Below are 25544 nucleotides of genomic sequence, written 5' to 3'. Positions count from 1 at the left end.
GAAGCATTTTCCAAGATTGTATCTTAAAAATTTCAGTATTTCCCGAAAGGCAGAAAGAGAGGTGCAAGATTGTGGAAGACAGCAGTTGACTGTCCTACCCTGACAAGCCTGATAATGAGGCACTAGGCTGAACAGACTGGCTGATGTTAACCACTGAGTGGATGACATCACAGAAGGCATGAGTGTCACAGCTAAACCTAGGTTAAGGCAGAAATTGAGGGCCATAGCAGGAAGGACCATGAAATGACTGGCTCTCATAAATCAAAACTTCCCTTATGGAAAAGGTTATTTCTTTTTGTAACATGGTGCACTCAGGAGACTTCGTTGGATTTCCCAACCCTAGGAGAGCGTGGAATGAACTACACAGGTGGACTGGCAGAACAATAATGATAGCAGCTGGGCATCTGGAAGAAGAGATCACAGAGAACTGTGTAGATAAAGAAAGTAACAATAGGTCTTAGGGCACCTAGGAAATCCAGAATGGTGGCTCCTAGTGAAACGGCAGGGCAAAATTTAATAAATGCCCTTAAGGAGATTTCATTTTTATAGCATATAAAAAATCATCATCCAATTTCTTTGACTTGTTTGTTCATCTTGGGAAAGCTCAAACCAGCTAAAAGCTTTATCATTTCCACACTGGTAGGTCAAATATGAAAATCCAAAGGTATAAGTTATTGTCTTTATAAATACAACCAGCAAAGAGGAAAACTAGATTTATACTTACTAACCTGTAGTGTCCTAGTAGAACTAAGAAGTAGTAATATTCAATGACAAATGATAGAAGATATGATTTTAAATTAAAATTTCAACATAGTTTTACAACATAGAAATGCTTTCTTTCTTTAGTCATCATTCCAGTGTTAGAACAGCTGTGAGGGACTTGGTGGAAAATTAATGAACATTTTAAATAACAAGAACAATAACAAAAGTGATATATATGAAAATACGTGCTGCATTTTTTCTCTCCCTGCACGCATGTAACTTATTGTTGCAACGCAATTTATATTCCTGGAGGAAGAAAAGATTTCAACAGCCAATATCTAATAGTCTGGAAATTTTGCCCACAACCTTTAAAATGATCTACTTGCTTGTATTACAAATATCTTCATCTGGGCCAGGCTTATTTATCGTCACTGTTTGTTTTGTGTTATGGCTTGTGCACTCACTGATGAAAATGCTTCTAGTCAGAGTTGTGAATTCAAAATACAGCAAGTCAATAAAAAGTTTAATTAATCAGGACATGAGCAAAGTATATAAAGCTGTCACATGCTGAAGAAAGTATAAAATAGTCTAATTGAAAGTGTCATCTCATTGGCGAAATACTGTCACTCTCTTTTACTGCATTGTTATACACATGTCCTTCAGCACATGAGAAAATATCATGGGGAAAAGCTGCCTAATAAGCCTAAGGTGCATCAGAAAATAAATCCAAACCATATGTATACATAAAGATTATTTGAAAACAAGCAAAGAAACAAACAAACCACACAGGTAGAGTATTTGAAGGTGATAATGACAGTGGTTCTGAAAAAAAGCCAATTCAAGGTTGATATGCAGTATAAAATAGTTTGAATGAAGCCAAAGTTCTCTTTTATAATTTAATTCAGCAGTTAATTAGGCAAAGCCACAAAAAAGGGTAGAAATTAAAAATCAGATACCACAACTGTGACATATAAGCTCAGAGTTGTCAAAAGTGTGTTGTCTGTTGAACAGCTTTAAAATTCATACTTAAAAATTTAGTCCATAAGTCTTAATTAATTAAATGAGCAACTTTAGGGTCCCTTTGAGGATCATGGCATAAAGATGATCCATAGGGATGAAGAGAAATTCAATAATGAACTTGAATGGCTGTCTAAATATTTCACCAAGGCAAACTTAATCTAATACTATATGACATTGTGTTTCATGACAAACAAATGCAAAAACCCCCACAAACTGCACAGTTGGTTAGTCTTACCTGTTTTTTGTGGCCCGATCACAAGGAATTTTGGTAAGTGGTCGCAAGTTTTCTCTCTGGACCATATGTCTTTGTGTCTTTTATCATCACATGGATTCTGCAAGAAGGAAGAATAATGAATCTTATCGTGTAATCAATACCTGGCTCTGTTCCATAAAAATTGTCAAACCACAGCATCAAATTCTTGCCTACTACCCTTAAGCTAGGAGATAGACCTTGTTCTGGTTCTGATTTTCAAATTGTTTCCTTCTAAAATGGCACCTTCCTTTCCTTCAAGGCTAGAACTCTGCATCAAGTCTCTCCTGCCATCACTCTTCTCAGGCTTGGCTCAGTGTTCTAACTTCTGAGTTTCCACCCTACCTCTGAATTCATGTTTTATATCTGTATACTTGATCCTTAGCTTGTCTCTACCTGGTTTGAACTCAGGTTTTCAGATATCTGTGCTCTGCCCTAATTATTCCTACTTGTTTTTCTCTAGAGGGCTGGAAAGTCATCCTTGAACTCTGGACTTGGCCAATTTTTTCTTCCCTTTTTACACTATATGCTGTTCTCTGCTGATCCAGATAATCTCATAGTTTGGCCATATTCCACAAGCAGATACCATGTAGATCATTATTTCTAGTCCCTACTTTCCTCCTAAACAATAATTTAAATTGTGTATATGTCACTGTTGCACAGACGTGGTGAGGAAATGAACCAACATAGCCATATATCCAATTTTATCTCCATCTCAACTTTCTCTTATACCAGCCTCCATTCTGTTCAAGTATAGAGGTCCAAATTTACCATCCAATTCATGACACTTGAGAATTAAGAGTCCTAAGGACTTCCCTAGTGGTTCAGTGGATAAGAATCCACCTGCCAATGCAAGGGACACTGGCTCAGTCCCCAGTCTGGGAAGATTCCACATGCCGCTGAACTCGTGGCCCATGTGCCACAGCCATCGAGTCTATACTCTACAGCCTGTGAGCCGCAAGTACTGAACCCATGTGCCACGACTACTGAAGCCTGTGTGCCCTAAAGCCTGTGCTCCACAGCAAGAGATGTCACTGCATTGAAGAGCCCGAGTGCTGCACCAAGAGTAGCCCCCGCTGGCCGCAACTAGGGAAAGCCCATGCAAAGCAACAAGACCCAGGACAGCCATAAGTAACTAAATAATCTTTAAAAAAAAGGTAAATGATAGTGATACCACTTTTTTTTTTAATTTAAATTTATTTATTTTAATTAGAGGCTAATTAATTTACAATATTGTATTGGTTTTGCCGTACATCAACATGAATCTGCCACGGGTGTATATGTGTTCCCAATCCTGAACCCCCCTCCCACCTCCCTCCCCATACCATCCCTCTGGGTCATCCCAGTGCACCAGCCCCAAGCATCCTGTATCCTGCATTGAACCTGGACTGGCAATTTGTTTCTTATATGATATTATACATGTTTCAATGCCATTCTCCCAAATCATCCCCCCCTCCCTCTCCCAAAGAGTCCAAAAGACTGAGCTATACATCTGTGTCTCTTTTGCTGTCTCACATACAGGGTTTCGTTTAAAATATCTATTGACTGACAAAATGGTTTTATTATATTGGTAATCTAATTAATAAATATATTCAAAAATTATTTTTGCAAAATTCTTTTTAAAAACTATATGTTGACCATTAACAATTATAATTTTACATTTATTATTCAATTTAAAAATGGCATAAGATAATCATTTATGGTGCATATTTATGTACTTAAACCAGTTTTTTTTTTAAATCCATATCTCCTCTAGTAATATGTCACCCAAGTTCCTCTGAAGAATGCTTTTACTAAACCAGCCAAGTTTCAGGAGCCTATCACCTTGGTTGGTTTTTAGAGGCCCAGGGGCCTGGAGCATGTGGTGACATGCCTTCCAAAGTAAAAGGTGAGTATTGTACTTTGCAATTCCTACTACTAAGAGAGCGGCTTCCTTGGTGGCTCAGACAATAAAGAATCTGCCTGCCATGCAGGAGACCTGGGTTTGATCCCTGGCTTTGGAAGACCCCTGATGGAGAGAATGGCAACCCACTCCAGTATTCTTACCTGCAGAATTCCATGGACAGAGAAACCTGGCGGGCTATAGTACATGGGGTCTCAAAGAGTTGGACATGACTGAGTGACTAACACTTGCACTTTCACTAAGATAGAAGCACAAAGCTTTATAGGCTTCTTTTGGGTTTTAGACACTTTTTTTTTTTTTGGACCTAGGAAATACTTCTCTGAGTCACTGACTGAATGATGCAGAAACCTGCTGGTTTTGAGGGAACCCAGAACAAGAAAGAGCCCTGCAAGAGGTAAGTCTGAAGTCTAAGCAGTCCTCCCACTTGGGCCGTGCATTGTGGCAGACCCATGGGACCATGGCCTCTATGGTATAAAAGGACACCAAATAGAGTTCTGGTCAAGTCCCAGAGGACAAGCACAGTGTTTACCCTTAAGGTTCTGCAGCACCTCATTCAAACAGTAGCTCCTGGCATGCTACTGGGCCCTGGAAGAGATTATGTTTGTCATGGATTTTCAAAGTAATCATGTGGTCACAATTCACTATCATAAGATTAATACTGACAGACCAACCAAGTCAAGTTCAAGCATACCCAGGAGCTATTCATTATAAGATGGAGTGATACAGCTGCAATTTATTTCAAGAAGATATGAAGGCTACGAGTAAACTTTACAAGTGCCCAGACCCCATGTTACCTCTCATGGTCTCACTGATGCCTCTGCATCATGGCCATTGATTCAGTGATGCCATCCAACCATCTCATCCTGTTGCCCCCTTCTTCTCCTGCCTTCAGTCTTTTTCAGTATCAGGGTTTTTTTCCAATGAGTAGGCTCTTCGCATCAGGTGCCAAAGTAATGGAGCTTCAGCTTCAGTCCTTCCAATGAATGTTCAGGAATGATTTCCTTTAGGATTGACTGGTTTGATGTCCTTACTGTCCAAGGGACTCTCAAGAGTCTTCTCCAACACCACAGTTCAAACACATCAATTCTTCAGCCCTCAGCCTTCCTTATGGTCCAACTCTCGCATCCATACATGACTACTGGAAAAACCATAGCTTTGACTAGACGGACCTTTGTTGGCAAAGCAATGTCTCTGCTTTTGAATATGCTGTCTAGGTTGGTCACAACTTTCCTTCCAAGGAGTAAGCATCTCTTATTTTCATGGCTTAAATCACCATCTGCAGTGATTTTGGAGCCCCCCCTCCAAAATAAATTCAGCCACTGTTTCCAATGTTTGCTCATCTATTTGCCATGAAGTGATGGGACCAGATGTCACTATCTTCGTTTTCTGAATGTTGAGCTTTAAGTCAACTTTTTCACTCTCCTCTTTCACTTTCATCAAGAGGCTCTTTAGTTCTTCTTAACTTTCTGCCATAAGGGTGATGTCATCTGCATATCTGAGGTTATTGATATTTCTCCTGGCAATCTTGATTCCAGCTTGTGCTTCATCCAGCCCAGTTTTTCTCATGATGTACTCTGCTTATAAGATAAATAAGCACGATGTACTCCTTTTCCTATTTGGATCCAGTCTGTTGTTCCATGTCCAGTTCTAACTGTTGCTTCCTGACCTGCATACAGATTTCTGAGGAGGCAGGTCAGGTGGTCATCTCTTTCAGAATTATCCACAGTTTACTGTGATCCACACAGTCAAAGGCTTCGGCATAGTCAATAAAGCAGAAATAGATGCTTTTCTGGAACTCTTTTCCATGATCCAGCAGATGTTGGCAATTTGATTTCTGGTTCCTCTGCCTTTGCTAAAACCAGCTTGAACATCTGGAAGTTCATGGTTCACATATTGCTGAAGCCTGGCTTGGAGAATTTTGAGCATTACTTTACTAGTGTGTGAGATGAGTGCAATTGTGTAATAGTTTGAGTATTCTTTGGCATTGCCTTTCTTTGGGATTGGAATGAAAACTGACCTCTTCCAGTCCTGTGGCCACTGCTGAGTTTTCCAAATTTGCTGACATATTGAGTGCAGCACTTTCACGGCTTCATCTTTCAGGATTTGAAATAGTTCAACTGGAATTCCATCACCTCCACAAGCTTTGTTCGTAGTGATGCTTTCTAAGGCCCACTTGACTTCACATTCCAGGATGTCTGGCTCTAGGTGAGTGATCACACCATTATGATTAACTGGGTCGTGAAGATCTTTTTGGTACAGTTCTTCATAAGTTATCTTTATCCAGGCATAGCCTTCCTCTGTCATAATTCCCAGAGAAAATTATAAGAAAGGAATTAGTGGGACAAACTAAAGCTGCTGCTACTGAAGTTGGTCCTGAAACTACTCGACACACCAGGTCAGCTTTCCATACCAGCAGGACTGTTACCCACTGGTGGGGGAAAGCCAGAGTAGGGGATACAGAGGTGGGAAAATATGGAGAAAATGTGCGTTGGTTTCAGCTTTGGAACTGGCTGCAGCAATGAGGCTGCAGTTTCTCCTAATGACCTTCCTCTTATAGGTTTCCCCAGGAATTATGTTCACAATTGTGGAAAAATTGTGCCTGGGTGAGTGAGTGTACTATGAGAAGCAGGTATAGCTTTGTGGTACAAGGTGTGGATGGGGCAGTGATAGAGGTTGAATGCCTTTTCCTCCACTGAAGGAAACACCCTATTTCTGACAAGCTGGGGAGACAGTACTGCCTTGGCCAAATAGAAGCCACTTGACAGGAAGTCATGCATCCCTTGCCACTTTCCAGAGATGGCCCGTGTCCAGTGATTGACTGATTCAGGGGTGTGACAGCCTGACCAGCTTGCTTCAAGGTCAGACAATTTGTATGATTAGCTCTCTCCCTGCAGATCCAGTCGAGGCCTGGCTTTTCTAAGACTGCATTGTGCTCTGCTTTTTCCTGTTCCACATTTTCCTTTATAAGCTTTTCCTGAAAGTGTTTCCTCGACAAATCATTGAACCAGATCCATATCACAGAACTGATGCATTTTCCATCACCATCTTTCACTGGAACAAGAGTGCAGTGTAATACAAAAATGCCAGTCATGTATGCAATCTGTGGGAATTCACCTCACAAAAGGTTCTCCTATACATCTTGAATTTCTTGATGAATTCATCTATAGCAACTGTGATCAAGTAGTTGATTACAAGCCAATAAGCGCAACAGGTCTTATCTATCTTACATAACAACTGATTGCAGAAAATAGAAACACTAGTAAAAATAAAATAAATTTGTGTCACAATATGAATTACTGCACTGCATACTTCAACAAGAACATTTCACTGCAGGAAAAAAGAAAAGATTCTGGATGAAGTAACCGGTTGCTTTTGATATAGATTGTTTATATGTTGGCACAATCTTTTTGTCTCATGGTGAATCGTCAACAAATACTTCAAACCTATTCAGGGGCCTCTGCTTGCAGTGCAGGAGACCCAGGTTTGATCCCTTGGTCGGGAAGATCCTCTGGAGGAGGGAATGGCTACCCACTCGAGTATTCTTGCCTGGAAAATTCCACGGACACAGAGGAGCCTGGTGGGCTATAGTCTATGGGGTTGCAAAGTGTCAGACAGGACTGAGAAACTGGCACTGGTAACAAATGCCAACACCAACCGAAGCTTCCGTTCTGCTGTATTCACTATTATAGATACACTCATACCCGCATGTGAATCTTTGAATTATTTATATTTCTGGGCAACACTTTTATTTTTTTCCTACAATGCAGGGTCAAAATCTTGCCAGTTCTTCTCATTGAAGCTAATATCTGTCATAAATCATTCCTATTTATTTTGGTGGGGCAGCAGAGCTCCGTAGTTAAGAGTGTGAGCTCAGGAGGCTTGTGTCTTAAGCAATTTCCCCAAACTCTCTGGACTTCAGGTTTCTCATCCATTAAATCATGATTAATATTGTTTACCTTACACAGTTATTGAGAACATTAAATGAGTTAATATATTAAACAACATTAAATTGTGCTCTATAAAAAAAAGTGCTTACTCTGTGGGCTCAGTCGCTCAGTCGTGTTCAATTCTTTGCAACCCCATGGACTGTAACCTGCCAAGCTCCACTGTCCATGGGATTTTCCAGGCAAGAATACTGAACCAGGTTGCCATTTCCTACTTCAGGGGAATTTGCCCAATCCAGGGATCAAACCCACGTTTATTATGTCTCCTGCATTGGCAGGCAGGTTCTTTACCACTAGCACCACCTGGGAAGTTTATTCTGTGATCTCCCATAAACTCTTTTTTTTCCCTTTGTTCAGATTAGTTAGGCAACTGAAGCAGCAGAAAGAGATTACGCTTGCTGATGGACTGGTTTATTGCAGATATTCATCCTGAGATCTGACTTCCTGGTCCTTGTCAGAAGCACCAGCAACTAAGGTGACTGCCCCTTCTCAGAGTTGGATGGCTAGATTCCTGGGATGCATGAGATATAGGCAAACTTGAAGCTACGGACTCTTCTATCATATGATCCAAAGACTCCTATATAATCCTAATTCAGTCATGGATATTATTTTTTTTCACACTTATTATACATAAAGTGCTTCCAAGGTGGTGCAATGGTAAAGAATGCACTTGCCAATGCAGGAGACAGAGGACTCACAGGTTCAATCCCTGGGTTGGGAAGACCCCCTGGAGAAGGAAATGGTAACTCACTCCAGTATGCTTGCCTGAAAAATTACATGGACAGAGGAGCCTGGTAGGCTATAGTCCATGCGGTCACAGAATCAGACTGAGTGACTGAGCATGCACACAATATAAATAATCCCTTGATTCCTCTAAATTTGAATCTAGAAATATTGTAACATCTTGCCAGTGTGCCAGTGTGCCAGTGTGTTAGGAGCTCAGTTGTCCAACTCTGTGACCCCGTGGACTGTAGCCAGCCAGGCTCCTCTGTCCATGGAACTCTCCAGGCAAGAATACTCTCCAGGGGTGGGTTGCCATTCCCTTCTCCAAGGAATCTTCCCAATCCAGGGATCGAACTCAGATCTCCTGCTTTGCAGGCAGATTCTTTACCTTCTGAGCCACGAGGAAAGCCCACCTTAGCACCAGGTAATTTTATTTTATAGTTTACTCCCATCAGTGTAATTTCCTGGGAAAGTACAACTAAAATAACTAGTGTCTTTGTCTGCCAAAATGAATGTTTATCCACGTTCTGTGTGTGAGAGTCAAACTCTTTCTTAGTCTTACATTATCAATCTGCCTATTTCTCTGAGAGTTTTGTTTCACCAGTTTTGCATGCAGAAATTTGAATGGCAAAGCTGTGTATATTGTGATAAAGAAGAAAAGAGGTTTAGTCAAACATACAGAACCAAGAGAGGTCTCACAAAAGATTTTGACTTTCAACAGTGGCACTGAAAAAATCAGTTTGCTCATCCACTTTGTAAGAAAACCATTTGAGATAATGAACTGAACACCTATTCTGAGATTTGTTCTTTGTTGAGTTATATATGGTGAAATGCAATAAGAATAGGCAATTGACACTGCTTTCCTATTGCTTAATATCTAAAATATAGTAGAAAACTAAATTTCTTTGCAAATGATGCAGTTAAATGATAATACGAGGAAAATAAAGATTAAATTCTATAGTGATAATATGAATAAATAGCAAGAAATAGCTTCTGGGGCCACCATGAAGAACATCATCAGTGACTGAAATTTTTGTGGGTGTTTGAGAAGTAAACTATCTACACAGTGTATATTACAATAGTTTTCAAACATGTATCAAAGCCTGCCTATGCTTATACCAAATGTTTATGGTGCCCATCCTATAACAGTTAATCAACCATTCAGTCCATAATTATCAAGCAACTCTTATGTATTAGAGTGCAGCAATAAAGAAGACAGAGGTCTCCTCTTCAGAGAACTTACATTCTAGTTGAATATAATTATTGGAAATATAACCAACTATTAGTATGCACGTTACATACTGTGACTAGAAACACACACTTGAAGTAAATAATTCTGGGTACTGAAATGCAATAAAGGAAACATGACAGGAAGCTCTTACAAAGAAACAGAAATGGGAGGAAGTGCTTTGGCTCTAGTCATCAGGGAAGGCCTCTGGCTTGGGTTGATACGTGAGTTGAGCCCTGAATGACAACAAGTGCTAAAATAATGAAGTGGATGAGTCGCAGTAGCCAAATAGCAAGAATATCCCAAAATAGGATAAGAGGAGAGTCTGGGGGAGAATGGGTACATGTATGTGTATGCTGAGTCCCTTTGCTGTTCAGCTGAAACTACCATAGCGCTGTTAATCGGTTATACTCCAACACAACATTAAAAGCTTTTTAAAAAATAAAATAAAATAACATTGTTTAAAAGCCATCTGAGTAAGCAGTAAATGTATCTAGATTATGTTTAAATATAATAAAATGTGAAGAAAAAATATCCAGAAATAAACTGAATTAGGATTATATAGGAGTCTTTGCATCATTTGGTAGAATAGCCTATAGCTTCAAGTTTGCCTGAAGAAACTCCAAGCTGTTTCCTTATCAGGTATATTTCTGTCCCAAATGTTTTTATTATTAATTCAATTTATACTACTTCAGTTTTCCTGTAGGTATTTTATAATTGGTGGCATTTGTATACATTGGTCTGGACAGACTTTATTTCTAACTGCATTCCTTCTATGTTAGACCATTTTACGGCTATTGGGGATGCCCACATTTCTTCTTTCATCTCTTTTCTTGGTATGTTCCTTCTTGTCTCTGTTAATCACAGCTTTAATAACAGGATGTTTGCATTTCCTATTTTATATTCTGAAAATGTTTGTTTAGACTTTTCCTACTCTGACTCTCCTTTTATTGTCTGAATAACAGCTAACATAATTTCTAACTTTTATTGATCACCGTCTATATTCCAGGCACTTGCTTGATATAGATTATTTCTAATCCTCAAAGCAACCTGGCAAGACAGATATTATTATCCCTTCTTTATAGCTGAGGAAGCTGAGATGCAAGGTGTTTTATTTAGGTCTTGCTGAAGGTGACACGGGACATTAGTTTCAGATTTTAAATCCAAAGCTGGGGTTGTCTCTGCTGTTAAATTGCACGTGTGTGTGTGTGTATGTGTGTGTGTGTGTGTGTGTGTGTGTGTATGAGAGAAGGGATGCAGGGGGAGAAGATTCTACAGTGATTATAAGAAAAGGGGTTCATTTGCATGCACTTTCTCATACTTTGTGCCATTGTTATTGTTTTAATTCTAAAGATCAGAAACTTATAAAGCAATTATATCCCTGAGTGTTCCCTACATATCTGAAACTGTTACACACTGTAATTTTCTGTTTTTAGTATGTAGCATGATAGGTATGCTGAAACTTTGGAAAAATACTCAGTTAAAGCTGCTTTAGGCAGTGTATATGATAACAGTGCCAGCATAGTGAAAATGCATGCAACTATCTCTCACACAGGTAAACGGGATACAGGTAGCTTTTGTACATGGAATATATGATGAGGTGAGGCAGATTTACTTTTTGGTAGATATAGGTAGAGTGGACACGAGATTCCCTGAGATGATTAACCAGACTTAGAAAGGGCAGTAATTCTGATGAAATCATGTTACTAAGAAGGGTATGAGCACTCAGATTTTCCCTCTCTAATTAAGTAAAAATTTCAAATTTACTATCAAGCTAGAGACACATACTTTAAAAAAGTCACACCACTGTCCTGATCCTGAAATTCATGTTTTATAGAATGATGAAAATAACTTTTGCTCTCATTAGATCTGGTTATTCCAACCTACCTGCCTTTTCTTTACCAACAATTTGTTCTGTTCACCGCTTCTCCACACCCTTCCCTGAGAAGGATACCATGGAACTATCAATCGGACTGATTATCCTCTCTCAGGTCATGTGTCTTTTCCAGATAACTAGGAGATCTCTAGACCTTAATAGCTGAAACATTAAAATTGCCCAGTGCTCATGGTAGAAGGATTATTTTGTTAATTAGAAACATTTCCAGGTTATTGGTTTTCTCTCCATTCCCTATGCTTGCTTTCTGCTATTCTGACCTCACTGTTTAAAGGAGAATGCTACGAAAGGTGTTTCTGTTTTTCAAGTTCTTCAGCTTCCGCCCATCTTGGTGTGTTGTTTTAAATTTTATTCTGCTTACTAAACTTTGCCACGTGCACATCTTTAAAGAAAATTCTTTTCCAAGTCTGCATCATACGAGCTGGTGACTTTCAATGTTTTGTCTCTCAAAGTCATTTAAGCCTAATACAATCCACGTACACTGATGAAGAATTTTAATAGGTTAGGGATATGTATCCTCAGTGCTTCAGTCAGCAAATCCTTATGGAGAAACTCTGAGACGCACACCATCTTTGCAAAGACTCCATTCTACCTGCACATCACATAAGCCGGGGAGTCCATCAGCTCCTTGGAAGAGCTTTTCCTTTCTGTGTGCACTGATCCATAATGAATGCCTTCTCCACAGAACTCCTGTGTAATAGTCTGATTCTTATTCAGAAAACTTTTCTACCAAAGCACTCGGATTCGTGCCTGCATGCTAAATTGCTTCAGTTGTGTCTGACTCTTTGGGCCCTATGGACTCATAGGCCCGCCACTGGAGTGGGTTGCCATACCCTCCTCCAGAGGATTTTCCTGACCCAGGGATCGAACCCAGGCAGGTTCTTTACCACTAGCACTATCTGGGAGTCCAGTCTGATTTACAAAGGTGCATAAACGCCCGCCTCTGGGGGTGAGATTGGTGAAAGAGGCCTGCGGTTCATGTGTGGATCACTGTAATAGTGCAAAAGAATTGCTTTAAGCACAAAATACCTCTGATTTATCCTAAACACCTAAGCTACTCACCATATTACACCATCTTTATTCAATAAATTCACACTATTTGTATTTTCCCATGAAATATTCTCAGAAGCACAGTTGAGCCCAGGGGGAAGTGACAAGTTTACTCTGTAGCTCTGAGTATCTTCAAACATGACTATACACTCTTGCATATAATGCCTTATATTATTATTTATGGCTTTATGAATATACTATCAGGGAATCTGGATAATCAACTCAATGAAAGAAACTGTATTTTAAACTCTTATTAATAGGTTGGTCTCATATAATGTTTCCCTAGTAGTATATTAAAAGTTATCAGACATTCCTGTAGGGCATACACAAAAAATTCAGTTTTTATTGTTATACTTGGATTAAGGATTCAAAATAGTTATCTGATGATGATTTTGATTCGTCAAGTATGAAAGTATTATAATTTTTTTTTCTTTTGCTATCTGCAAGTAGTTTTTCCATGATGAAACCTTAGTAAGGTACTTGTGTGGAGAATTTGACACCTGACAAGATTGTATTTGCAACTGATTGACAGGAAAAGAAAAATCCATGACTTATGTCACCATTTCTGGATGTCAGACTGTCTGACAGCCTTGTATGCTCAAAAGAATGAAATGGTACATGGTAAACTAAAGAACTAAAATACTAAAAGAATTAAAATCATGAGGAATTACCTGAGTATTTGGGAAGAATTTCTGAAAGGTTTAAATACTATTCGGAATTAAGAAGAGAAATGTAGTGCTGTAACACGTAAATCCACATGGTGATTAGGAAAAATGTATCAGATGGCGTTGAAGTCTGGCCTCTGCTCTGAGTGTGAAGTGATAAAAGTGTTCTGGCTATTTTACCGGAAAGGCTAAAAGATGAATAAAGGGAAGTGAAGACTATGAAATTATAGAACAGTTATTTCCACAGCTATGGGGACAATTACTTATATCAGAGTTCCTTTAATCTCAGGGTCTCACCCACAAACAATTTCTAACACATTTTCTTTTAAGATCTCACTTTTTCCCCCCATAGCCATGAAGCTACTCAGGGCTTCCCTCTTTCATATCTAGATTATTACCTAACTCCAGCTCCTCCTTGTTCTCATTTGTCAACGAAAACAAACAAACAAAAACTTCTGCTATGATCTTTTTTGGCCAACACTTAAAAAAGTATTTCCCTCTCATCTTCAGAACACACTTATTGCCTATCAAACCCAAATTACTCTGACAGCTCACAAAGCTTTCCTGACTGGCTCGCGTGTGTTCCTCAAGGTCATGTCCTATGCCTACTCTTACCAAGAAACAAGTGTGCCACTGTTATTGCTGTTTTGCACACAAAAACACACACCCTCTGTGTTTGCCGATACATTTGTGACACTTTAATGACAGTAGCTATGGTACTATCAGAGAAGGCAATGGCACCCCACTCCAGTACTCTTGCCTGGAAAATCCCATGGACGGAGGAGCCTGGTGGGCTGCAGTCCATGGGGTCGCTAAGAGTCGGACACAACTGAGCAACTTCACTTTCACTTTTCACTTTCACGCATTGGAGAAGGAAATGGCAACCCACTCCAGTGTTCTTGCCTGGAGAATCCCAGGGACGGGGGAGCCTGGCGGGCTGCCGTCTATGGGGTCGCACAGAGTCGGACACGACTGAAGTGACTTAGCAGCATGGTACTATGCTAGGTTCTAGATTACGAACATCTTACCCCTTAAGGTTTGCATGAGCCGGTATATGACAAGCACAAGTGTCTGCAATACCATATAGTAAATGCAATACTAGAGTCATAAATAAGGTATAGACTGAACAAAAAGGAGGAAAATATGAAGACAAATTTATGATGTCATTTTGTTCACATAACCAGGAGCTATAATGGTTTGTAAATTCCATGAAGGCAAAGACCTTTCTTTTTATTATACAGGTATTTCAAAAGCATTGTTTGCATAAATTCTCACTGAGTACTCCATCCTGTGCTTCTGAAGTCACAAGGTATTCCTGATATTTCGTTCTACATAGACAGTCAATGATAGAAGTATATTTATTATTCTAAACATAAAACTACCATCTTGGTGTGGTTGGGACTAAACTGGAGTTCCAGGAATAATAAGGCAACTTGAGCTTCAGTTCTGACTTGTCCCTAATAAGTCAAGTAACTTAGAACAAGACATTGCACCTCCTCAGGTGTCTAAAATGAATAGGTTGAGCTAGATGCCCCACTGCCTCTTGCTGTTACAATCCTTAATTCTCCGTGTCAGCACCAACTTATAGAATCTACAGTGTTTGTATCACTAGACCATGTGATTTGTTTATGTCATAGACATTCAGATTTCAACATTTCTAAGCGGGAGTTAGATGATTTCCCAGCGAGAATCTACCAAGGTGTTAATTCCCTAAGGTTACCACCCTGTGGCTTTGTTCCCCTGTTTCTTTACTTTTAGAGACACTGGCCTGGAAAGAGAGGAGCTGCAGCTCTTTGAGCATTCCCTTGGTCACACAGGCGAGCAGGAATCCACATCACGCTTGGCACATTTATTGATAGTGAGACCCTGGAGTGACTGACTGGAGATAGAGACTGAGCTAACCTGACAGCCTGAGAGCTTAAAAGCATCGATTAGTGAATGTGCAATGATCTGACCTTCCAACTGCCTCCATGTTGGGGTTTGGGTTTCTATAATGGGAGTTAAAAAAAAAAAAAAGAGGAAACCTTATTCCTTTATGCTTTATAGTGATTATTCCACCCAAACAAAAAGGGGCATGAACTAATAGAAATCCATGAGTATAATTTTAGGAATCTTACATGCCAGGGACTGCACTGAGGCGGATGTACTCTAGGGATCGAGTTCCTTGTGTGCTCAGTACATATCTCATATTAAACAACTTCAAAAGAATCCACTTCCAGTGAAGGGAGAACATTCTGCGTTGTACTTTCCCTGCTGGCTATTGGCAGATATTCATATTGCACTTTTTAATTAGGTGACAAAGAAGTTTTCACATATCCATTAGTTGGTGCTAATGAAAATCTACATAAGGAACCAACGGAAATTAAATAGCTGTTAAGATTATCATTTTGCACATTTTCTTTTTATTTGTGACAATAAAAAAGCGTGAACTGAAAATCTAAGGAAATATAACAGTTGACTTTTTAAAAGTGAAATACACTAAATAAAAAGGCATGTTTATATTAAATATAATACAGTATCTGCAACATTTAGAGAATGTATAGTAGTGCTGCTGCTGCTGCTAAGTCGCTTCAGTCGTGTCCGACTCTGTGCGACCCCATAGACGGAAGCCCACCAGGCTCCCCCGTCCCTGGGATTCTCCAGGCAAGAATACTGGAGTGGGTTGCCATTTCCTTCTCCAATGCAGGAAAGTGAAAAGTGAAAGTGAAGTCGCTCAGTCGTGTCCGACTCTTAGTGACCCCATGGACTGCAGCCCACCAGGCTCTTCCATCCATGGGATTTTCCAGGCAAGAGTACCAGAGTGGGGTGCCATTGCCTTCTCCGGTATAGTAGTGACAGAGATACATAATATTAATTGATCTTATCTCTGTAGGGTTGTCATGAATGGACTGTAAAACCTTTAATTAGTGTTGGTTATGCTTATGTGTGGGGCTTCCCTTGCGGCTCAGGTAGTAAAGAATCTGCCTGCAATGCAGGAAACCTGGGTTCAATCCCTGGAGAAGGGAATGGCTTCCCACTCCACTTCTTGCCTGGAACATTCCATGGACAGAGTAATGTGACAGGCTACAATCCACGGGGTTACAAAGAGTCAGACATTATTGAGCAACACTTTCAATTTCAAGATTATATATATTTTGTAAAATTAAATTGATGCTGTTCAAAGGACACAATGATATTGCTTATAGCTGTTTTGTTTGCTTGCTATTATAAACAGGAAATGAGAAGAAGAGAAAACCACCATAGAAAGGAAATCAAAAGTATTATGCCCTTTATCTTCTTCACTAGATCATTTGCAGTTTTATGGCTTCCCTGGTGGCTCAGATGGTAAAGTGTCTGCCTGCAATGCGGAAGACCTGGATTTGATCCCTGGGTCAGGAATATCTTCCTGGAGAAGGAAATGGCAACCCACTCCAGTACTCTTGCCTGGAAAATTCCATGGATGGAGGAGCCTTGTAGGCTACAGCCCATGGGGTTACAAAGAGTTGGACATGACTGAGCAACTTCACTAGTTCACTGGATATCCTTTATGACTGGAAAAGTTTTGCTTCTATGAGTCTATGGTTCTCAAAATCTCATATATGTGAATATTTCCCAGTTCAACTTAACTGTATTTCTGTTTACTAGTTCTTGTTTTCTTTCTTAAATACATTTGGGAACATATGGAATGTTAGTTAATAAGAAATGTTTACAACTTCATTTTTCAGTTAAAAGTAACCATATAAATAGTATAATTCATGTGTTAAAGCAGGAGACTTTTAGTAAACATTTACTGTTGAGTATTATTTAAATACTCTTATAATAAGCTATGTTTTCATAATAGAAATATGAACGAAAACAGCAACTTAAATTTGTGATCTGATGCCTTTTCTGATTAATTATATCATTTATTAAGAACTCCCTAGGAATTTACCTGTATGATGCTATTCAAAATTATAACAGTCACACTCACAAATGTCTTTTTTTGTGTGTGTATGCATATGTTTTCATGTCTTCCAAAGTGATGCAGTTCTCTAAGGAATAACACTGTTTTCTTTTTCTAATTTTCATTTATACCCCTATTCATCTAGCACAGTATTTCATATCTAACATTTGATCATTAAATTTAAAACCATCATATTGACCAAATCTTATTGGAGCTGATGTGTTTTTGATTATGCTCATTTCCAAAGAAAACAAGTACCGTCTCTAAGATGGAAAACTATCAGTGAACACAATTATTTATTTTTTAAAACTCATGTAGCATTAAGATGTATAAATTTTTCATTTAAAAAGCATTTTTTTCCCCTCTGAAGATAGTAGAGTTTGGGGTCACTGACTCATTTTTAGATCATCTATGACCTTTGTTAAGTTGGCTACTTTTTATTGTTCCTGTACCATGAATTATAGATATCTTATAAATAAAAATATGTGAGAAAAGAATTGATTTACTATCAATGATTTGTCAAGTTTATACATATGTGAGCACTTTTAACTACCATTTATGGGACACAAGGTTTTGCCTTTATGAAATTCAACATCTATGTAGTATGACTACACACATTATAAAAACTTTGTTTTTACTTATCTGTCTGCTTAACATATACACCAAACTGCTGAATAAATCATTAAAATAAAGTATGACTTACGGTAGCTGTTTTAAAACAGATTTAAAAATATGTAACGGTCAATAAAAATAACAAGAAAATGTTCTATTGACTTCGAGAGAAAGCACTGCATTTTATTCTTCTTTGAATTTTCTAGAGCAATTAGCCTTGCCTTATACATAGGAGATGCTCAATAAACATATGGGGGATTTTTTTTTTTTACCATATAGATACAGAAGGGCATGTAACATGAATTATGGAATAAAGAGAAACACAAGAAAGGGAGAGGAAATGGTAAAAAGTGTGTTTCACAATGATTTCTCATTAATGAGGACGCTACTCCTCTACTGACTACTTAGCAGGGGACCATCTGATCTGCTCTCTGCAGTCAGCTTATTGATTGTGTGGGTCAATGTAATCTGATGCATAAAGAACCAAGAAAGTAGAAGGTAGCATTTTCCTAGATAAATGGTAAGAAGCAGCTAGTTTACATTTTCATGCCCTGAGGCTCAGTGGCTCCCACAAAAAGTTGAATTAAAACTGACAATTCTTTATCAATAGATAGAATCTGTATGGGCTTGAAGCAACACTTGCCTTTCCTTTTCTATTTAGACTATCTGTTGTACACGTACATATCAAGGTCTAGTTATAGGCATTTAGATTATGGTGGCCCTTGATTTCTGTCTTCCTAGACATGTACTCTGTGTGGTCAGATGCTCAGTTGTGATCGACTCTTTGCAACGCTATCCATGGACTGCCTACCAGGCTCCTCTGTCCATGGGATTTTCCCAGCAACAATGCTGGAGTGGGTTGCCCTTTCCTCCTCCAGGGATCTTCCCAACCCAGGGATCAGCCCATGTCTCCTGTGGCGCCTGCATTGCAGACAGGTTCTTTTCTGCTGAGCCACTTGGGAAGCCCATCTTCTTAGATGATGGGTCCTGCCCCAGAACCACAGGCCTTGCACCAAGGCCACAGGAACAGAGCCCAGAACCAAGGTCACCTCCAAAGCTGACTACGCCCCTTTGTAACTGTTACCAAAAGCCCCCTGGTAATCACTAACAAGCTCCCTGACTCCCAGTTAGGCAAAGATGCCCACTCCAGTAAACACACTATAGCACCCCAACCAATCACCTAATGCAAACCATCCAGCAAGAATTTCCTTTGTCCTGAGGCTATAAAAATTGGCTATTAACTCACAAAAATGGTTGACTCTCCCAGGCCTGTCAGGAGGTGTTGGCCCACTGCGCTCGCAGTGCCCACTTTATCTCTGCTGTTTTTTCTTGATAAACTTCCTCCTTTCTGAAATGTTCTATGTCTGGAAATTCTTTTCCAACCTGCACTCGGACTGTCTCAACACTAGCTGCTGCTAAGCTACTAAGTCGCTTCAGTCGTGTCTGACTCTCTGCGACTCCATAGACGGCTTCCTACCAGGCTCCCCCGTCCCTGGGATTCTCCAGGCAAGAACACTGGAGTGGGTTGCCATTTCCTTCTCCAATGCATGAGAGTGAAAAGTGAAAGGGAAGTCGCTTAGTTGTGTCCGACTCAGCGACCTCATGGACTATAGCCCACCAGGCTCCTCTGTCCATGGGATTTTCCAGGCAAGAGTACTGGACTGGGGTGCCATTGCCTTCTCCGCAACACTAGCTACCTAACACCTAACTGTTTTCCTGCTAGTCAGTGGCCACGGTAAATGCAAGTCAAAACGATTAGCTCTGAGAAAATACCAACAATGAAACAATATCCTCTAGGCAAAACTTCCAAACCAACTGACTAACAAACAAAACCCCAGAAAAACAGACCCCAAATGCAAATACTTGATCCACAAAACAAATATAAAGCATTATTGAAGAGAATACAACTACTGGATAAAAAAGAAGTTTGTGCTGAATGCCAGCTATAGTATTTCCAGCTGAGTTCCCAACATCAATTCAGCACTCACAAATTGCTAGGTTTTTTCTTTCACCCCAGGAGAGAATGTTCAGTGTTACCTGCCAGAGAGGATCTTTTTGCTCAGGGAAGAGCTCAAAGTACTTGTGCGCTAGTTGCACTGGAGGCAGAGTTTGCAATTTCAGGTTGGTCCAGCTCTGAACGAAGTTGGCCAGGTTCACAAAGGTGTACAACCCTAGGCGGTCATTCCCATAGTTTGACAAATGGGTCATGAAAATGCTGATCTGAAAAATAAAAATGACCAGAAATATCATATGCATATGCTCAAAAGTGGCATGGAAGCTCTAAGAAGAACTTCACCTAAACGTGGAATTTTATAAGAAGTACAATTATCATTTTAGGTGGTATTAGGGACTGAATCGTAGTCCCACCCTCCACATTCACATGTTGAAACTGTAACTCCCAATGTGACTGTATTCAGAGGTAGGTTCTTTAGGGAGGTAATTCAGCTTAAATTCAGTCATAAGGATCCTAGATTGATGGTCTGGTGGTCTTATAAGAAAACAAATACCACAGTGCATTCCCCCTCTCTCTCTCCTTTTCTCTCTGTCTCTCCCTTTCGCTCCCTCCCTCCTGCAATGCACAGAAGAGAGGCCAATTGGGAACACAGCCAGAAAGTGGCTGTCTTTAAGTCAGGAAGAAACTGAATTTTCTGGCACCTCCATCATAGACTTATAACCTCAAAAACTGAGAAAATAAATGTATGTTGTTTAAACCACCCAGTCTGTAATCTCTTGTTATGGCAGTTTGCAAGCTAAAGCTGGAACTCCAGTACTTTGGCCACCTCATGTGAAGAGTTGACTCATTGGAAAAGACTCTGATGCTGGGAGGGATTGGGGGCAGGAGGAGAAGGGGATGACAGAGGATGAGATGGCTGGATGGCATCACCAACTCAATGGATGTGAGTTTGAGTGAACTCCGGGAGTTGGTGATGGACAGGGAGGCCTGGCGTGCTGCGGTTCATGGGGTCGCAAAGAGTCGGACACTACTGAGAGACTGAACTGAACTGAACTGAACTGAATACTGGTAGAAAGTCACACATCTGATTTCTATTTCAAAGTCACTCTTAAACTCACTCTAAAAATAAAAATTGAAATTGGAATAAGCCAACCTCATTGTTCATTAAAGGTATAGTGTTACTTTACATATTAGCTTTTTCCTCATTGTGGAATCAACACTATCAAATTCAATAATCTAATAACTTCCAGACTAGCAAAGAACCAGAATCATACCAGTTTTAAAATTAAACAATTGTTTCAGAACTTTTTTAGTCTATATATGTATATGGGTTGAAATGAAATCAGACTTAAGAATACTTGTCTTTTTGTGGGTCTAATGAGGAATTTTACTGCAATAAAGAAACTGTTGATGTTTGCACAGCCACTGATTGCCTTTAGCCAACTACTCTTCCATACTTATTACTTTTTTATAACTTTTCTTTTCTCAGGATTAACTTTAAATATATGGCAGCATTTGGGTATTGTGGATCAGAGTCTAGTAAAAAGTATAAATCTAGATTGATTGCTCTTGAGAGAGCAACAAAAATTCGAATGTGATTAAAAATATAATCTTATATACAACTCATCAAGGATTGCAGCTGGAATGAAAAAAATAATACCAAATAAAAGAGAACTTGAATAATCTTCATCTAAACTGAAGAAATTACAAATGCAACTCATTAAAAAGGGAGCTCATCATTTCTACCATAGACAATACTTGTACTTGTTCCTCAACCTCATATACACATATAAGAATTTTAAAAATACATTTTATTATTTACTATTAACATATATATTTTGGAACAATGAATACAATTATTTCATTAACTTCATGAGAAAAGTAAGAGTAATATCATGTAGGGAAGACATCTTTCACCTTAAAAATAGTAGAGTTTTATTGGGTTACTATCTACAATATGAATTACTGTCTAACTCAATGAAACTATGAACCATGCCATGTAGGGCCACCCAAGACTGATGGGTATTGGTGGAGAGGTCTGACAAAATGTGGTCCATTGGAGAAGGGAATGGCAAACCACTTCAGCATTCTTTCCTTGAGAACCCCATGAACAGTATGGAAAGGCAAAAAGATGGCACTGCAAGATGAACTCCCCAGGTCGGTAGGTGCCCAATATGCTATTGGAGAAACAGCTCCAGAAAGAATGAAAAGGCTAAGCCAAAGCCAAAGCAAAGCCTAGTTGTGGATGTGACTGATGATAGAAGTAAAGTCTGATGCTGTAAAGAACAATATTGCATAGGAACCTGGAATGTTATGTCCATGAATCAAGGCGAATTGGAAGTGGTCAAACAGGAGACGGCAAGAGTGAACATTGACATTTCAGGAATCAGTGAACTAAAATTGACCAAAATGGGTGAATTTAATTCAGATGATCATTATATTTACTACTGTGGACAAGAATCCCTTAGAAGAAATGGATTAGCCCTCATAGTCAACAAAAGAGTCCACAATGCAGTACTTGGGTGCAATCTCAAAAACAATAGAATGATCTCTGTTTGTTTTCAAGGCAAACCATTCAATATCATAGTAATCCAAGTCTATACCCCAATCACTAATGCCAAAGAAGTTGAAGTTGAATGGTTCAGTGAAGACCTACAAGACCTTCTAGAATTAACACCAAAAAAGATGTCAACTGATATTAAGAAGAGGTGGCAAGAATACACAGAAGAACTATACATAAAAGATCTTCATGACCAAGATAACCATGATGGTGTGATCACTCACCTAGAGCCAGACATCTTGGAATGTGAAGTCTACTTAGGAAGGTCACTACAAACAAAGCTAGTGGAAGGGATGGAATTCTAGTTGAGCTATTTCAAATTCTAAAAGATGATGCTGTTGCACTCAGTATGCCAGCAAATTTGCACTCAAAAGATTAAGTGTCACGCTCATTATGCCAGCAAATTTGGAAAACTCAGCAGTGGCCACAAGACTAGAAAAGGTCAGTTTTCATTCCAATTCCAAGGAAAGGCAATGCCAAAAATTGTTCAAAGTACCGCACAATTGCACTCATCCCACACACTAGCAAAACAATGCTCAAAATTCTCCAAGCTAGACTTCAACACTACATGAACTGAGAGCTTCCAGATGTTTGAGCTGAATTTTGAAAAGGTAGAGGAATCAGAGATCAAATTGCCAACATTCGTTGCATCATAGAAAAACCAAGATAATTCCAGAAAAACATCTACTTCTACTTCACTGACTATGTCATAGCCTTTGACTGTCTGGATCACAACAAACTGTGGAAAATTCATCAGACCACCTTACCTGCCTCCTGAGAAATCTGTATTCAGGTCAAGAAGCAACAGTTAGAACAGGACATGGAACAATAGACTGGTTCCAAATTGAAAAAGGAGAACGTCAAACCTGTGTATTGTCACCTTGCTTATTTGACTTACATGCAGAGTACATCATGCGAAATGCTGGGCCTGATGAAGCATAAGCTGGAATCAAGATTGCCGGGAGAAATATCAATAACCTGAGATATGCAGATGACACCACCCTTACGGCAGAAAGCGAAGAAGAACTGAAGAACCTTCTGATGAAAATGAAAGAGGCAAGTAAAAACCTGGCTTGTAGCTCAGCATTCAAAAAACTAAGATCATAGCATCTGGTCCCATCACTTCATGGTAAATAGATTGGGAAACAATGGAAACAGTGAGAGACTTTACATTTTGGGGCTCCAAAATCATTGCAGGTAGTGACTGCAGCCGTGAAATTAAAAGATGCTTACTCCTTGGAAGAAAAGCTATGACCAACCTAGACAGCATATTAAAAAGCAGAGACATTACTTTGCCAACAAAAGTCCATCTAGTCAAAGCTATGGTTTTTTCAGTAGTCATGTATGGATGTGAGAGTTGGACCATAAAGAAACCTGAGTACTGAAGAATTAATGCTTTTGAACTGTGGTGTTGGGAAGACTCTTGAGAGTTCCTTGGACAGCAAGGAGATTCAACTAGTCAATTCTAAAGGAAATCAGTCCTGAATATACTTTGGAAGGACTGATGTTGAAGCTGAAGCTCCAATAGTTTGGCCACCTGATGCAAAGAGCTGACTCATTAGAAAGATCCTGATGCTGGGAAAGATTGAAGGTAAAAGGAGAAGGGGACTACAGAACATGGTTGGTTGGCATCACTGGCTTGATGGACATGAGTTTGAACAAGCTCTGGGAGCTGTTGATGGACAGTGAAGCCTGGCATGCTGCAGTCCATGAGGTCACAAAGAGTTGGACAGAACTGCACACGTGAACTGAACTGACTGATCTAAAGTATATGAAGAATTCAAACAACAACAAAAAAACACCACAAAAGTCCAAACAACTCACTTAAAAAATGGACAGTGGGTCTAAATAGACATGATTTTTGGAAGAAGACTTATAGATAGCCAAGAAGCACATGAAAGAATGCTTTACATCATTATTGCTGCTGCTGCTGATGCTAAATCACTTTAGTTGTGTCCAACTCTGTGTGACCCCATAGACGGCAGCCCACCAGGCTCCCCTGTCCCTGGGATTCTCCAGGCAAGAACACTGGAGTGGGTTGCCATTGCATGAAAGTGAAAAGTGAAAGTGAAGTCACTCAGTCGTGTCAGACTCTTAGCGACCCCGTGGACTGCAGCCTACAAGGCTCCGCAGTCCATGGGATTTTCCAGGCAAGAGTACTGGATTGGGTGCCATTGCCTTCTCCGTACATCATTATTCAGTTCAGTTCAGTCGCTCAGTCATGTCCGACTCTTTGCAACCCCATGAACCGCAGCACGCCAGGCCTCTCTGTCCATCACCAACTTCCGGAGTTCACTGAGACTTATGTCCATCGAGTCAGTGATGCCATCCAGCCATCTCATCCTCTGTCGTCCTCTTCTCCTCCTGCCCCCAATCCCTCCCAGCATCAGAGTCTTTTCCAATGAGTCAATTCTTTGTATAAGGTGGCCAAAGTACTGGAGTTTCAGCTTTAGCATCATTCCTTCCAAAGAAATCCCAGGGCTGAACTCCTTCAGAATGGACTGGTTGGATCTCCTTGCAGTCCAAGGAACTCTCAAGAGTCTTATCCAGCACCACAGTTCAAAAGCATCAGCTCTTCGGTGCTCAGCTTCTTCACAGTCCAACTCTCACATCCATACATGACTACTGGTGGTCTGGTATTCCCATTTCCTTCATAATTTTCCACAGTTTATTGTGATCCACACAGTCAAAGGCTTTGGCATGGTCAATAAAGCAGAAATAGATGTTTTTCTAGAACTCTCTTGCTTTTTCCATGATCCAGCAGATGTTGGCAATTTGGTCTCTGGTTCCTCTGCCTTTTCTAAAACCAGCTTGAACAACTGGAAGTTCATGGTTCACATATTGCTGAGCCTGGCTTGGAGAATTTTGAGCATTACTTTACTAGCCTGTGAGATGAATGCAACTGTGTGGTAGTTTGAGCATTCTTTGGCATTGCCTTTCTTTGGGATTGGGATGAAAACTGACCTTTTCCAGTCCTGTGGCCACTGCTGAGCTTTCCAAATTTGTTGGCATATTAAGTGCAGCACTTTCACAGCATCATCTTTCAGGATTTGAAATAGGTCAACTGAAATTCTATCACCTCCACTAGCTTTGTTCATAGTGATGCTTTCTAAGGCC

General features: G+C 39.8%; 1 protein-coding gene across 1 annotated transcript in view; it reads right to left on the bottom strand.

The window, feature by feature from the left end:
• The window catches only part of NDST4 (N-deacetylase/N-sulfotransferase (heparan glucosaminyl) 4), a 281699-nt gene that overhangs the window by 21500 nt on the left and 234655 nt on the right, over nt 1–25544 (bottom strand). Inside the window, exons 6-7 of the mRNA XM_010858490.1 lie at nt 19951–20133; nt 1958–2054 (exon numbers count right to left, since the gene is read on the bottom strand). Of these exons, the coding sequence (XP_010856792.1) occupies nt 1958–2054; nt 19951–20133 (280 nt within the window). The remainder of the gene's footprint in view (nt 1–1957; nt 2055–19950; nt 20134–25544) is intronic.

The sequence above is a fragment of the Bison bison genome, unplaced genomic scaffold, assembly GCF_000754665.1.
Source record: "Bison bison bison isolate TAMUID 2011002044 unplaced genomic scaffold, Bison_UMD1.0 scf7180017864389, whole genome shotgun sequence".
Lineage (NCBI taxonomy): Eukaryota > Metazoa > Chordata > Mammalia > Artiodactyla > Bovidae > Bison > Bison bison.
This window is presented reverse-complemented; position numbering and strand designations above follow the sequence as displayed.